Source organism: Hyperolius riggenbachi, chromosome 5 (assembly GCF_040937935.1).
Source record: "Hyperolius riggenbachi isolate aHypRig1 chromosome 5, aHypRig1.pri, whole genome shotgun sequence".
NCBI classification, from domain to species: Eukaryota; Metazoa; Chordata; class Amphibia; order Anura; family Hyperoliidae; genus Hyperolius; species Hyperolius riggenbachi.
The window spans coordinates 60,395,997-60,408,369 of record NC_090650.1 but is presented as its reverse complement, the minus strand read 5'-3'; the positions used below and the strand labels follow the sequence as shown (position 1 = coordinate 60,408,369).

The 12,373-nt window shown below is 44.3% G+C and overlaps 1 protein-coding gene and 1 long non-coding RNA gene across 4 annotated transcripts in view; one reads left to right on the top strand and one right to left on the bottom strand.

Moving 5' to 3' along the window:
• Nucleotides 1-3,977, top strand: part of LOC137518221 (uncharacterized) — a 48,056-nt gene extending 44,079 nt beyond the window's left edge. For all 3 annotated transcript variants that reach the window (XR_011020762.1, XR_011020761.1, XR_011020760.1), the window contains one exon: nt 3,551-3,977. This is a non-coding gene — a long non-coding RNA (uncharacterized lncRNA). The remainder of the gene's footprint in view (nt 1-3,550) is intronic.
• Nucleotides 1-12,373, bottom strand: part of NRP1 (neuropilin 1) — a 250,074-nt gene that overhangs the window by 10,352 nt on the left and 227,349 nt on the right. Inside the window, exon 13 of the mRNA XM_068235766.1 lies at nt 933-1,070. Coding sequence (XP_068091867.1) covers nt 933-1,070 — 138 coding nt within the window. The remainder of the gene's footprint in view (nt 1-932; nt 1,071-12,373) is intronic.

Here is a 12,373-nt window from a genome sequence, read left to right as displayed (position 1 = left end):
ATTGTAGCAAAAGAAAAGGTGTAGAATAGGTAAAAACTGCAGGCTCCAAAGTTTAAAAATTTGGTAGAAATTTGCCCCTAGAGACTTATAGCTGTAATTTCAGCTAAATGCGGATCTAACAAGCACAAGAAACGAGATTTAGATAAAGAACATCTTTTTTGACTTTTATGCTTTAGTCATATATTTTATTACTTTAAAAATTCAAATTAAAGCCATTCTAAATTAAGGCTGTGACACTAAAAAATTTAAAAAAGGGGAGTGACTATCCAGTCAGCTGTTTGGGTGTGCACTGGCAATGCAGGGAGTGTACAGCTGTTCAGAAAATGTTTGAATTGTTACACGTAGAATGTTATTTGCAAGTCATGTGACTCCAGTTCCTACGGCTTGTAACAAGCGGCACTGGGCCGTGGAATGCTTGACAGCAAAGCTGCTCTCATCTTATTGTCCAGAAGGAAGACAGGCCTGTGCCGTTCAACTCGATTACATCATGTTTTATTAGCAACTCCATTCATCAAACACAACAATAATTTTCCACAAGCTGCCCCTCAAACAGCAAAGGAGGGGGGAGGGGGAGTAGACAGACAATACTAACTGCCACTAAATTGTTATAAATTATCCTTTTAAGCCAACGTGTTTTGTTACACAGCCAGGGCTGCGTCTAGGATTCCAGGCTGTAGCCCTAGGCAGCCTAGCTCGTCGCAGCGTTGCTGTTTCTCTTCTGTCACAGTGTTTTACATCTACCGTTAACACAACTGAATTTATAGCGAGCCGTTCAGCTTGTTGGTGGCAATTTGTGTTGCTCTCTCTCCATCGTAAAGAATATTGAGTGATGTGTTAAATGCGCTCAGGACCACTAGATGGCACTGTTGCAGCACCAGTTGCTACAGTAGAGCTTTAGTGGAAAGGACACTGTGGTAGAATGTCATGTTTACCTGTATGGTCCCGTACTGGGCCAGTTTTGCTATTCAGGACTGTCCACTTGAGGCCCAAGGTGTTGTCATGTTCCCACTTGCAGATGGTCTTCTGCGATCCGTAGCCAAATTCACAGTCCAGGTCACTTTGCTGGGCTTCTGCGGACAAACAGAACAATGTCATTTAATTAAAGCGTATGGACAGTTTTCCAGTCTTATCTGCACAAGGTAAATAGAGCATGTCAGAGAACCAACTTTTCACCTAAATATTATCTTTCTCACTCAAAATGACACTTTTATGACCTCATCAAAAGCTAAGCTCAAAACCGTGAAAGTGATGCTAGAAGTATTCAGAACCTCTACAATTCTCTCATTTACAAAGCCTCATGCATAACAGAATAATACTGAGGATTTATCAGACACAAGCAGGGCCGGTTTTACCATAAGGCACTGTAGGCACACGCCTACAAGCACCTGATGATGGGAAGGCTGCTCACTTCCCTCTCAGAGTGCCTGCCTCCCTCCCTCCTTCCGTATGCTGAGTCCTAACAAGATCTCCCTTCCACTGACAAGATCTACCTTCAGTTAGGGGCACCTCTAGCTACTTAATACTGAGATTCCTCTAGCTACCGAATACTTGGGGCACCTCTAGCTACTTAATATTGAGGGTACTTCTGGCTACCTAATACTAAAGGGCACCTGTATCTACCTATGATGGACAATGGAAGTAAGGGAGAAAGGACAGTTTGGCCAGTCAGAACATTTGCGGTGCGCTTCAGCCAGGGTTTGTAGGTTCATGGAAGGCAAAGTCTAGTAGGGTGTCAGGCCACTTCCCCCCCCCCCCCCCCCCCCCAGGTTTCCATTAAAAGTGAACAATCCCATACACTTACTTTGGTTTTAAACTGTAACTATTGGGCATAAAATAAAAAATCAATTCTTTATTTTTATCTGGTAAACAAGTAATAAGGATGCTAACCAGGCAATCCAAAAGTTAAAATCACTATTACTTTTCTTGTAGATAAATGATAATTTCCCAGTTTACCTGACTTATTTGGTGCACGCACAATTTGGTACGCACAAAGGAAGGTGCAGGGCATGCTGGGTAGTCTTTTTTTGCTTCTCTACTTTCCTCTCAGACTTAACTAATGCAGCCTGATTGGCTGAAGCCTCTTTCCCTCCTGTTTTCCCCTCCCACACCTCTATTCCTCTCTGATTGGCCAATATTTCTCATGCTGAGACAATGCACTTTCTATAGTGGAGGGCAGGCAATGCATACACAATCAGGCAGAGGAGAGTAAAGGAGGAAATTACATCAGAATTGGCTTCAAAATACACAGTGCAATGGGAAATGCTAAGAAGGCTTTTCTCTCTTTTTTTCTGTAGAAAAATCACTAAAATCAAAATTTGGACTGTACAGTACATATGTTATGTAAGTAGAGCAAGTATTTATCTACTTTTATGTTTTTTTTCTGAGACAGTATAGCTGACAGCTCCTCTTTAAAGAGACTCCGTAACAAAAATTGCATCCTGTTTTTTATCATCCTACAAGTTCCAAAAGCTATTTTAATGTGTTCTGGCTAACTGCAGCACTTTCTGCTATCACAGTCTCTGTAATAAATCAATGTATCTTTCCCCTGTCAGACTTGTCAGCCTGTGTCTGGAAGGCTGCCAAGTTCTTCAGTGTTGTGGTTCTGCTATGAACTCACCCTTTCTGGCCCCTCTATGCACACTGCCTGTGTGTTATTTAGGATTAGTGCAGCTTCTCTCTGCTCTCGTATCTTTTACAAGCTGGATAAAGTGTCCTCTGAGCTGGCTGGGCTTTCACATACTGAGGAATTACAGACAAGGACAAAGCTGTTTGCAGGAAGAAAAGAGCAGCCTGAAACTTCAGTGCATGAGAGCAGAAGGGGGAAAGAAACACACAAATGATCTCTTGAGATTCAAAAGGAATGCTGTATACAGCCTGCTTGTGTATGGATGTATTTTCTATGTGTGGACATACTGTACATCAACCTACTTCCTGTTTTGGTGGCCATTTTGTTTGTTTATAAACAAACTTTTTAAAACTGTTTTTAACCACTTTTAATGCGGCGAGGAGCGGCGAAATTGTGACAGAGGGTAATAGGAGATGTCCCCTAACGCGCTGGTATGTTTACTTTTGTGCGATTTTAACAATACAGATTCTCTTTAAGTTAAAATGTGAATGTGCATCCGAGAAAGACATGCGATTTTTGACAAGTGTGACCCCCTTCTCTATAAACGACAGATATTATTCCTATTCAATAGCCAATTCTATTGCATATCATGAAGTTGTCTTTAACATCACTTTTTTTCAGTGTTAGGGTATGTTATATAAAAAAGACCCAGTAGATGTCACTGCACACAAACCGTCGGCTTCTACCAAGGAACCGTGCCAAGCCGGCTTAAGCCCAAGTCGCGTGTGCAGCAAGGGAGCTGGTATAAGATGACATTATGAGATCCTATAAAACTGCACATGCTAATCCTCGTTCCACAACAACCTTATACAAAGTAATTGCTTTCCTACTCTCCCCCCCCCCCCCATAAGGTATAGGAAGACAAATAGAAGGATGTGTACGGCAGATAAAGCTCATTTTGTTGATGTTTTTCACCCGCTGCAGAAGCCGTGTCCCTGACATCCTCTGCGTCCCCCCGGCTGCCCGAGGAAGGAAACACCCGCCTAGAGGAACAACAAAATATTCTTCCAGGAATCCCGGCAACGCCGCTCACAACAAAGTCGCAGAAGGTTTAAGAAAGCAGACATCCTTCCCTTGCCATTGCATATTATTTTCCTGATACAATTGCCTTTATTTTCTTTATTGCAATGGCGACATCCTCAACAACAGTCGCTGGATTCTGTGTTTCCGTCTCCCCAACCGATGCCAACTGTTGTAAATTCAGCAGAGAGGCCGGCGGTAACGATGGCTAACGCCTCCGCCCTCCTGAGATATCTATGTGTGAAGTGCGTTTCCTTGCAGTGTTGTTCTGTTTGTGCTGTGAGAAGCAGCACGCCATACATACACATGAATAAATGATACAAGACTTTTAGGTTGTGATCAGCTGACTGAATGAACTAGGCTTTTGCTGCTGCAGAAATAATAACACTTTTCAGATCACCACACTCATTAAAGCACGGCAGGTTCATCCACCAGGCAGTCTAGGCAGGTACCTGGGTTCTAGTGGGTGTCAAGGGGCCCACCACCCGCCTTCTCTGACCTCTCTACACTTCAGCTTACTAAAAGGACCACAAGGGGGCTCCAAATCAACTACCTTGCCTAAGGCCCCATTATACCTTATTACAACTTCTGCATTACAGTGGCAACTGCTGAAAAGATCATTACATTTCAGCCCGTTCATCAGGTGTGTGGCTATAAATCAAAGGGGTCCCTCTGCGTTGACACTCTTTTCACCCTTCTCCCATGGCGATGACCTCATGAGGTCATATATCAAGTGAGGCCACCGTGACTCCTCCCACCTTAAACATCAACTGGCGAGCAGAAGAACTGTATCATAGGGAGGGAGGGAAAGGAGATTCTTCTTCCCCCTCCACCAGGGTGTACATATGGTTCGGCCGCCAGTGAGTTGGGCGCAGGGCGAGCCGAATGACGGATCTTCTCGCTGCCGCTAAATTCGTTGGCGGCGTTAAATACTACTCACCCTCCGAGTTGTAGCAACTCAGATGGAGATGTAATTCAGGGTCTGGCGACCGCTGGATCCCCGAATTACTGTTGCAGGGGGCATGCATCATAGTATAGCTGCTATGATGGCGCCCCAGCACCGGCGCTGAACGCTACAGTATCCTGCTTTGCCACCAGGACCCTCTCCTGTGCTCTTTTCATCCTTTAAAGGAATGCATAGAGCACAGTGGCACCTAGTGGCTACAGCAGAAGCGCTGGAGAGACCCGATAGGGAAGAGGTAAGCCCCGCCACTGCAGGTCTGCTGATCTGTAGGTCTGGGTGGCAGAGCCAGGAGAGCACAAGAAGGGAGCCCCAGTAGAGAAAGTAAGATGTCTGGGCCCCTCCTCCCCACTGGCCACGTCAAGCGTAGTTATGCCCCCGATAGTATATCAGCTACATACAATACGATCAGATTTTTTAGATCCACAACCATCTGCTAAAAATCGTACCATTAGCGGACACCTGGTGGCCATACATCTATCGACTCGGCAGCCAATCGACCATCCGATTCAATAATTATTATCAAACCAGATAAAAATCGGTGCTGCCAAGAGCAGCAGTATTCTTTACCTGTCTGTGTCTGCCGCTGGCTCCGTCCGCAATCTGCATACACCTGCACCTCGTGGTTGCCAGAGTAACATGGGCAGGTCTGTGACATCACGCCAAGTATACGTCGGCAATCATGTGGGGCGTGTGTATGCGGATTGCGGACAGAGCCCAAAGCCAGCGGCGGGCACGGACAGGTAAACAATACTGCATCGGGTACTGGGGGGACATTTTACATTGAGGAGCAGCAATGCGGCATCACAAGGTCAATTCCCAATCAATTTCAGCATGAAGTCAATCGAGAATCGGCCTGTGGTGTATGGGCAGCTGACCGATCTCTTTCTAATCAGATTCGATCGGAGAGAGATTTATCTCATGGTTGATCTGTCCATACATAGCTAGATGTACCTAGATGTAGCTACCTTTACTCCTATTCCAATCCATGTTTCTCAGTGATGTCATCGGTGCTAATTTTGAAGGCATAGTATTGGCATCTCCCTGCCCTATTTTTATCCCCTTGTAGTCAGTTTCCATTCCTGGAAAGGCAGCCCGGTTTCCGTTGTGCGCGGTCCTGTGACTACGATCAGGTGGCTTTGAAGCCGGGACGTGTCTAGTGTGGCATCTTGTGACTCTGCCAAGCAAATTACTGCCGAGGAACTCTGGGGAAATTCACCGAGATTTCCTCCTTTATAATGCACTTTTTAATAGCTCTGAAACCATAAATGAAGCCGCCTAGTAGTAATAAGGGATAGTTAATGGCTTCTGCTTTCAGTGAGAAGGGATGATTAGCAGTATAATGCTGCGGTTGTCGTGGTGACAGAAGCACTCAGATTTTGGAACTCTGCTTTCTAGAGATTCCACCTTCTGCGGTGCTTTCATCCTCATAGTGGTTATATTAAGTGGGGTGGAGGAGAGAGGAGCGGAGCTCCATTAGAATGGAAACTAACACTGCACCGACTGTGATAAAACAGGACGGTTTATTCAGTACAACCCCGCAAAGAGCAATGTGGATAAACAAAGAACCACAATCATGCTTAGCAACCAACCAGATATCAATTCACCAAGGGTCAGATCTGGGGAAGATTAAAGGATACCCGAAGTGACATGTGACATGATGAGATAGACATGGGTATGTACAGTGCCTAGCACACTAATAACTATGCTGTGTTCCTTTTTTTCTTTCTCTGCCTGAAAGAGTTAAATACCAGGTATGTAAGTGGCTGACTCAGTCCTGACTCAGACAGGAAGTGACTACAGTGTGACCCTCACTGATAAGAAATTCCAACTATAAAACACTTTCCTAGCAGAAAATGGCTTGAGAGCAGGAAAGAGATAAAAAGGGTCAATAGTTCATACATTTTAGCTCTGGCATATTTCAATGAATGTGTCATTGAGCAAAAACAATAAAATAGTTAAAACTTAAAAAGTAGATTTAAACTTAAAATGAAACTGTGGAATATCTTAAAAAGTCATTTTTAGGAGAAGGAAGATACAATTGTTTATTTTATTAGTTTATTTTTGCCTCGGTGTCCTTTAAAATTAACTGATGAGATAAACAATTGTATCGATCCTCCTCCGAAAAATGACTTTTTTAGATATCCCAGTTTTATTTCATATTTAATTCTAAATCTAGTTTTTACGTCTTTACTGTTTCATGATCTCTGCTCAATGACACATCGGAGTATGCCAGAGCTCAAATCTATGAACTATTGACCCCTTTTATCTCTTTCCTGCTCTCAGAAGACATTTACCAACAAGAAAGTGTTTTATGGCTGTAATTCCTTATCAGTGAGGGTTGCGCTATAGTCCGACCCAGTCAGAAACTGTCACTTTCAGACCTGATGTTTAACTCTTTCAGGCAGAGAAAGAAAAAAAGGAACACAGCATAGTAATTTCTGTGCTAGGCACTGTACATACCCATGTCTATCTCATTATGTCACATGTCACCTTGGTTGTCCTTTAAAGTGAAACAAAGGTGAAAGGGATATGGAGGCTGCCATATTTATTTCCTTTGAAGCAATACCAGTTGCCTGGCTATCCTGCTGATCCTCTGCCTCTAATACATTTTGCCAAAGCCCCTGAACAAGCATGCAGCAAATCAGGTTTCTCTGACATTATTGTATAGCTGCATGTTTGTTTCTGGTGTGATTCGGACACTGCTGCAGCCAAATAGACCAGCAGGGCTGCCAGGCAACTGGTATTGTTTAAAAGGAAACAGATATGGCAGCCTCCATATCACTTAATTAAGAATGATAAACTACTTTTCTTGTGGTTGTGTTTTTATTTCTTTTTTTTAAAGCGGACCTGAACTCAGAACTTCTTCTCTGCTCTAAAAGATAAGCAACAGCATGATAACCTTTAAAGAAAAAATTTCTTTGTTCTAGCTGATACAAATCCTGCAATAAATCTTCAGTGTGTTTACTTTCTGCTTTCATGGAAGCAGACATGGGGTTAACATCCTGTGTTTACAAATTAGCTGCTCTGCCAAGGCAGACAGCTGACACAGCTGAGAGATCACATTACAGTGATTAGTCACAGATGAGGAGGGATTAGACATGCTAAACTCTCTAAATACATACAGGATGCATTTCTCTGTTTCCTTCTGTCCTGTGAAAGAGTTCAGGTCTACTTTAACTCTTTGTGAAAATGGGTAAAGGGGAATTCAATATCCCTATACCGATTTCACCTGGGAAGGCATCTGGTGCCACCAGAAACCCCCCCAGGGCCTACACCCACAGGCGTGGCACCTTCCTCCTGGGCACCCGAGGTAGGGATGAGCCACTTGTCCATGGTATAGGCTCTGGGTAAGAGAAGGAGGCTTTTCCACCCCTCTCTTCCAGAGCCCCCCATATCAGGGACCTTGCGGTCTGGTCTAGGTCGAATAGCTCTTCGGCACCGCTTGTGCAGCCTCTGAAAGTACTTGCGCCCCCCCGAGGAACCTCCAAAGACGAGTCCATCCGTACTGCGCACACGCGGGTTCGAGCTTGCGCATGCGCAGTACAGATGTACTCGCCTTTGGAAGTGCTTGGAAATAGAGGTATTTCTGAAGGCTGCATGAGCAGTATCAAAGACCTGCAAGAACAGGAAGCTTTCAGTAGGGATGGGGCGGGAATGACGGGACGGACTGAAGATCAGGAAGGCTCTATGGTATCCAGATCCTTCCGTCTACATAGGTGTGTATAAAATCTTGGCTTGCTTCAGATTTGCTTTAAAGTATCGTATATACTCGAATACAAGTCGACCTCATGTATAAGTGGACTGCAATATTTACCACCTAACGACCGCCTAATGCCGATAGGCGGCGGCTGGTCGTAAGTGGGTTTCCATGGAAATGACCGCTTGCTTGAGCGGCCGTTCCATGTCAGTTCACGGAGGGTGTCTCCGTGAACAGTCTGCGAGCCTCCGATCGCGGCTCGCAGGCTAACTGTAAACACGCGGGGAAGAAATCCCCGGTGTTTACAGCGTACTGCGCTGCTGTCGCAGCAGCGCCGTAAAGGAGATTGACGATCCCCGGCCTCTGGTTGGCCGGGGATCGCCGGCATCTGATAGGCTGAAGCCTATCAGAGGCGGTACAGGACGGCGATCCTAGAGAGAAGGGGAGGGAGGGAAGGAGAGCAGAATAGCGCTGCGGAGGGGGGCTTTGAGGAGCCCCACCCCGCAAGGCACAAACAGGCGGCGGCGATCAGACCCCTCCAGCAGGACATCCCCCTAGTGGGGAAAAAAGGGGGGGGGGGTTCTGATCGCCTTGCGGCAAACACGATCTGTGCTGGGGGCTGAAGAGCCCACCCAGCACAGCGCAGGGAAAAATCCCCTGGTCCTTATGTGGCTCAAGCTGGAATTTTTTATTGACTCAAGTATAAGTCTACCCAGCAAAGTTAATAGCTGCACTTGGGCCTCTGGAGGGGTTAATGACTGCCGCCAATACCTCCTCCAGTCCCCCAAGTGCTGCAATTATTCAATCCCTTTTATGGAGCCCAGTATCCCCCTCCCCCCCACCTTTTCTTGGTAATTGTTGTGGCCAGGACATCAAATTATCACTTACCACTGGGTACATTGCTGCAAATGTGAATGTCACTATTAGTACACACATTACTCAGTGCTCAGTGTTGCCCATGACTCATGTAAAAGTTGACCCCTATACTTTTATGGGGTGAATCAGACCTAAATTTATAGACTTATACTTGAGTATATACAGTAAACATGCAGCCAAAATGTCTTTTCTTGTAGATTTGTGCAGAGTGGGGAGAGGGCAGAAGCAGAGTCAGGTTTGACTTTTATTATGCGCAGAGATTCTCGCTGTCTGGAAGAGGCTACCGCAGCCAATTACACGATGTTTCTCCATAATTACAGAGCGAGCTATCTGTCAGACATGAGTCACTTCATATTAGTCAGGAACAGACTTACAAGATATAAATAATATAAATCATATTGTTGTAGAAAGTCTAATGTTTAGCGTAAGAGATGTACTTCCCAGAGGCGCAAAGTGAGTTACGGCAGCAGTTAAAGTAACTAAAAAATAATTGTGCGCTCTTGATATGATATAACACAAGACAAGACAAATAACATTTATATTGCATTTTTCTCCTGGCAGACGCAAAGCACTTGAGCTACAGCCACTAGGGTGCGCTGTATAGGCAGTAGCAGTGTAAAGGAGTCTAGCCCAAGGACTCTTTCCTGAATAGGTGCTGGCTTACGGAACAGGCAATACAACACAGTAATGTGAATTCTATCGCCTTGAGAATACACAGTGATTGTGAAACGATCTGCAGTTTACCCATCCCGAGCTGAATTCAGCACGTTATTCAAGAACTCCAGGATGTGCTAAGTAAAAGTATCCCCTATAGAGCTACAGCAATTCCTGGTGTTTTCTATTTCTCATATTGGGCTTGATTCACAAAGCGGTGCTAACCTAGTTAGCATGCCTAAAGACTTTTGGGCTTGATAAACATTGCACTAAGTAGGTTAGCACCGCTTTGAGGGAAAAAGCGCAAAGTTTTCCGGTGCGCGCAAAACGTCGCATAGGGTTTAATGGCGTTGCGAGCATAAACTTTGCGCGCATAACACTTAACGCGCATCAAACTTTATGCGCAAAACTTTGCGCGCAAGTTTATTTTATCCCGCCTAAACTGAGTTTAGGCGTGATAATGGGCTTTTCATCAGCGTGCTAACTGTTAGCACGGCTTTGTGAATCAAGCCCATTATGTTTTGAAAAATTGCTAAAAATAGTATTACAGCTTTTGAAAACAGTGGATATCATGGAGTGAATTTAAGTGGATATTTAGAAGTATTTTTCACACCCCTGCTGCGTTAAGGCCGGGATAACACAAGGGCCAAAATTGTGGATAAGGTCAATTGGCGGCCATGCACTAGTAGGTTCATTCTTGGTAATTGGGCACCCGAGCAGTGAAGTCCAATGTAGCTAGTAGCCAATCAACTACTACATAGTAATGAATGATTTCAACAAAGAAAAAATGTGTGCATCAACCAAGTAGAACCTGATAAATATGCCTTTGCAAATTTGGCCTAATTGGCTAATCACGAGACATCGCTCATGCAAATGTGCATTTGCTTTCGCATGCCAAAATATGCAGGGTCTAAAACTAATACCGCAAAGCGGCTGCCCTGCGGGGATTAGTTGTAGTTGTAGTAATTAATGGTTGTAGCCGATTGGGAAGCCCTGATACATAGGCTACAGGACATGCCCATTATCAACGTATGCGCTGTTTCTGTTGTGGTAGCTCAACGCAAGGTTCTGTCCTGAAAAACATTTTTTGGGACCTGAAGGTAAAAACAGACATCTCCGCTATGGTTTCCCTAGCCGTCTGACTGGCACCAGCAGATACCAAATTGAAGTGGATGGACACAGTGACCACACACAATTTTAACCTTCTGTAGCAAAAAAAAAAAAAAAAACCTTTAGTAGCATAAATCTAGCCTAAAGGTGGCCATACACTGATAGATTTGCAGCAGATTTGACCATCAGATATATTTCTGGCAGATGCCTGTCAAGTCGAATCTTACAGGAATCTGATATGTACCACACACTAGGAACAGATTTCCAATAGATTTCAGAATGAAATGTATTGGAAATCGATCTAAATGCATTATTGGACCATTAGATCCAATGCAACTCTATGGGCCATCGATCTGCTGCCAGCAGCAGATCGACCTAGATTTTCCATCCTGTCAGATAGATCAAATCGATTGAAATCGACCGCAAATCGATCGATGGATAGTTTTGATAGAATCGATTTCCAATCGATCGATTTTATAGAATGAAATCGGCCGGTGTATGGGCCCCTTAACAATGATGAGCAACTTCTACCAAGCACTGTGTTGTGTTGAATTAAATACAGTAATGGTGGCCAGCAAAGGTACAATATTTTCCTCATACGTCATCAATCAATCATATTTTTCAGTCCTCCTTTAAATCCCATCTTCACAAATAAATAAATAATGGATGGATGTGGCTGTTCTCCAGCATGTTGCACACAGTGACATCATCACACACGTGGCACACAGAGGGTGACCCAGATATGTAGTGGGTGGATAGAGTAATGGTTAAGGACTCTACCTCAGACATAGGAGACCAGGGTTTGATTCTTGGTTCCTCCTGTTTTGTAAGCCAGTGCCTACTCAGTAAGGAGGCCTTGGGCAAGGCTCCCTAACACTGCTACTACAAGTCCCACAATGCATTTGCCTTTATGAGTCATGACTGTGGCTGTCAGACTCCTGCAATGCATTGTGGGACTTGTAGTTCCCTAACAGCTGGAGGGCCAAGTTTGCCCATGCCTGTTTTAGTCGAACAGGAGAATAGTCCAATATAAATGTCCTGTGTCATTTGGAGGGGGCCACTGAGTGGGGTATCTGGCCATAAGAAGGCAGCACAAAAGCTCATTTTAGGGTGCTTGAATACTAGTTTCAAATCCCAGCCTTAGCTGCATGAGTTTTGTATGTTACCCCTATATTTGGGGACGTTAGTTTGAGAGCCCTGCTGTCTGCTGAGGAACAGCTGTGACATGAACGACTCAACATTGAAAATATGTTGGCACTATTTGAAAACAATAATGGATTAATTTCTTGATTAACTTGCATTGATCTGTTTTTATAGTTGAAATGAATCACATACTGGTAATTGATCAGTAAATATGCTTCATAGCGAAGAAGTTAATCATTGTTTTTTTATTGCTTGAGTTGACATATCAGACAGTTTACAGACT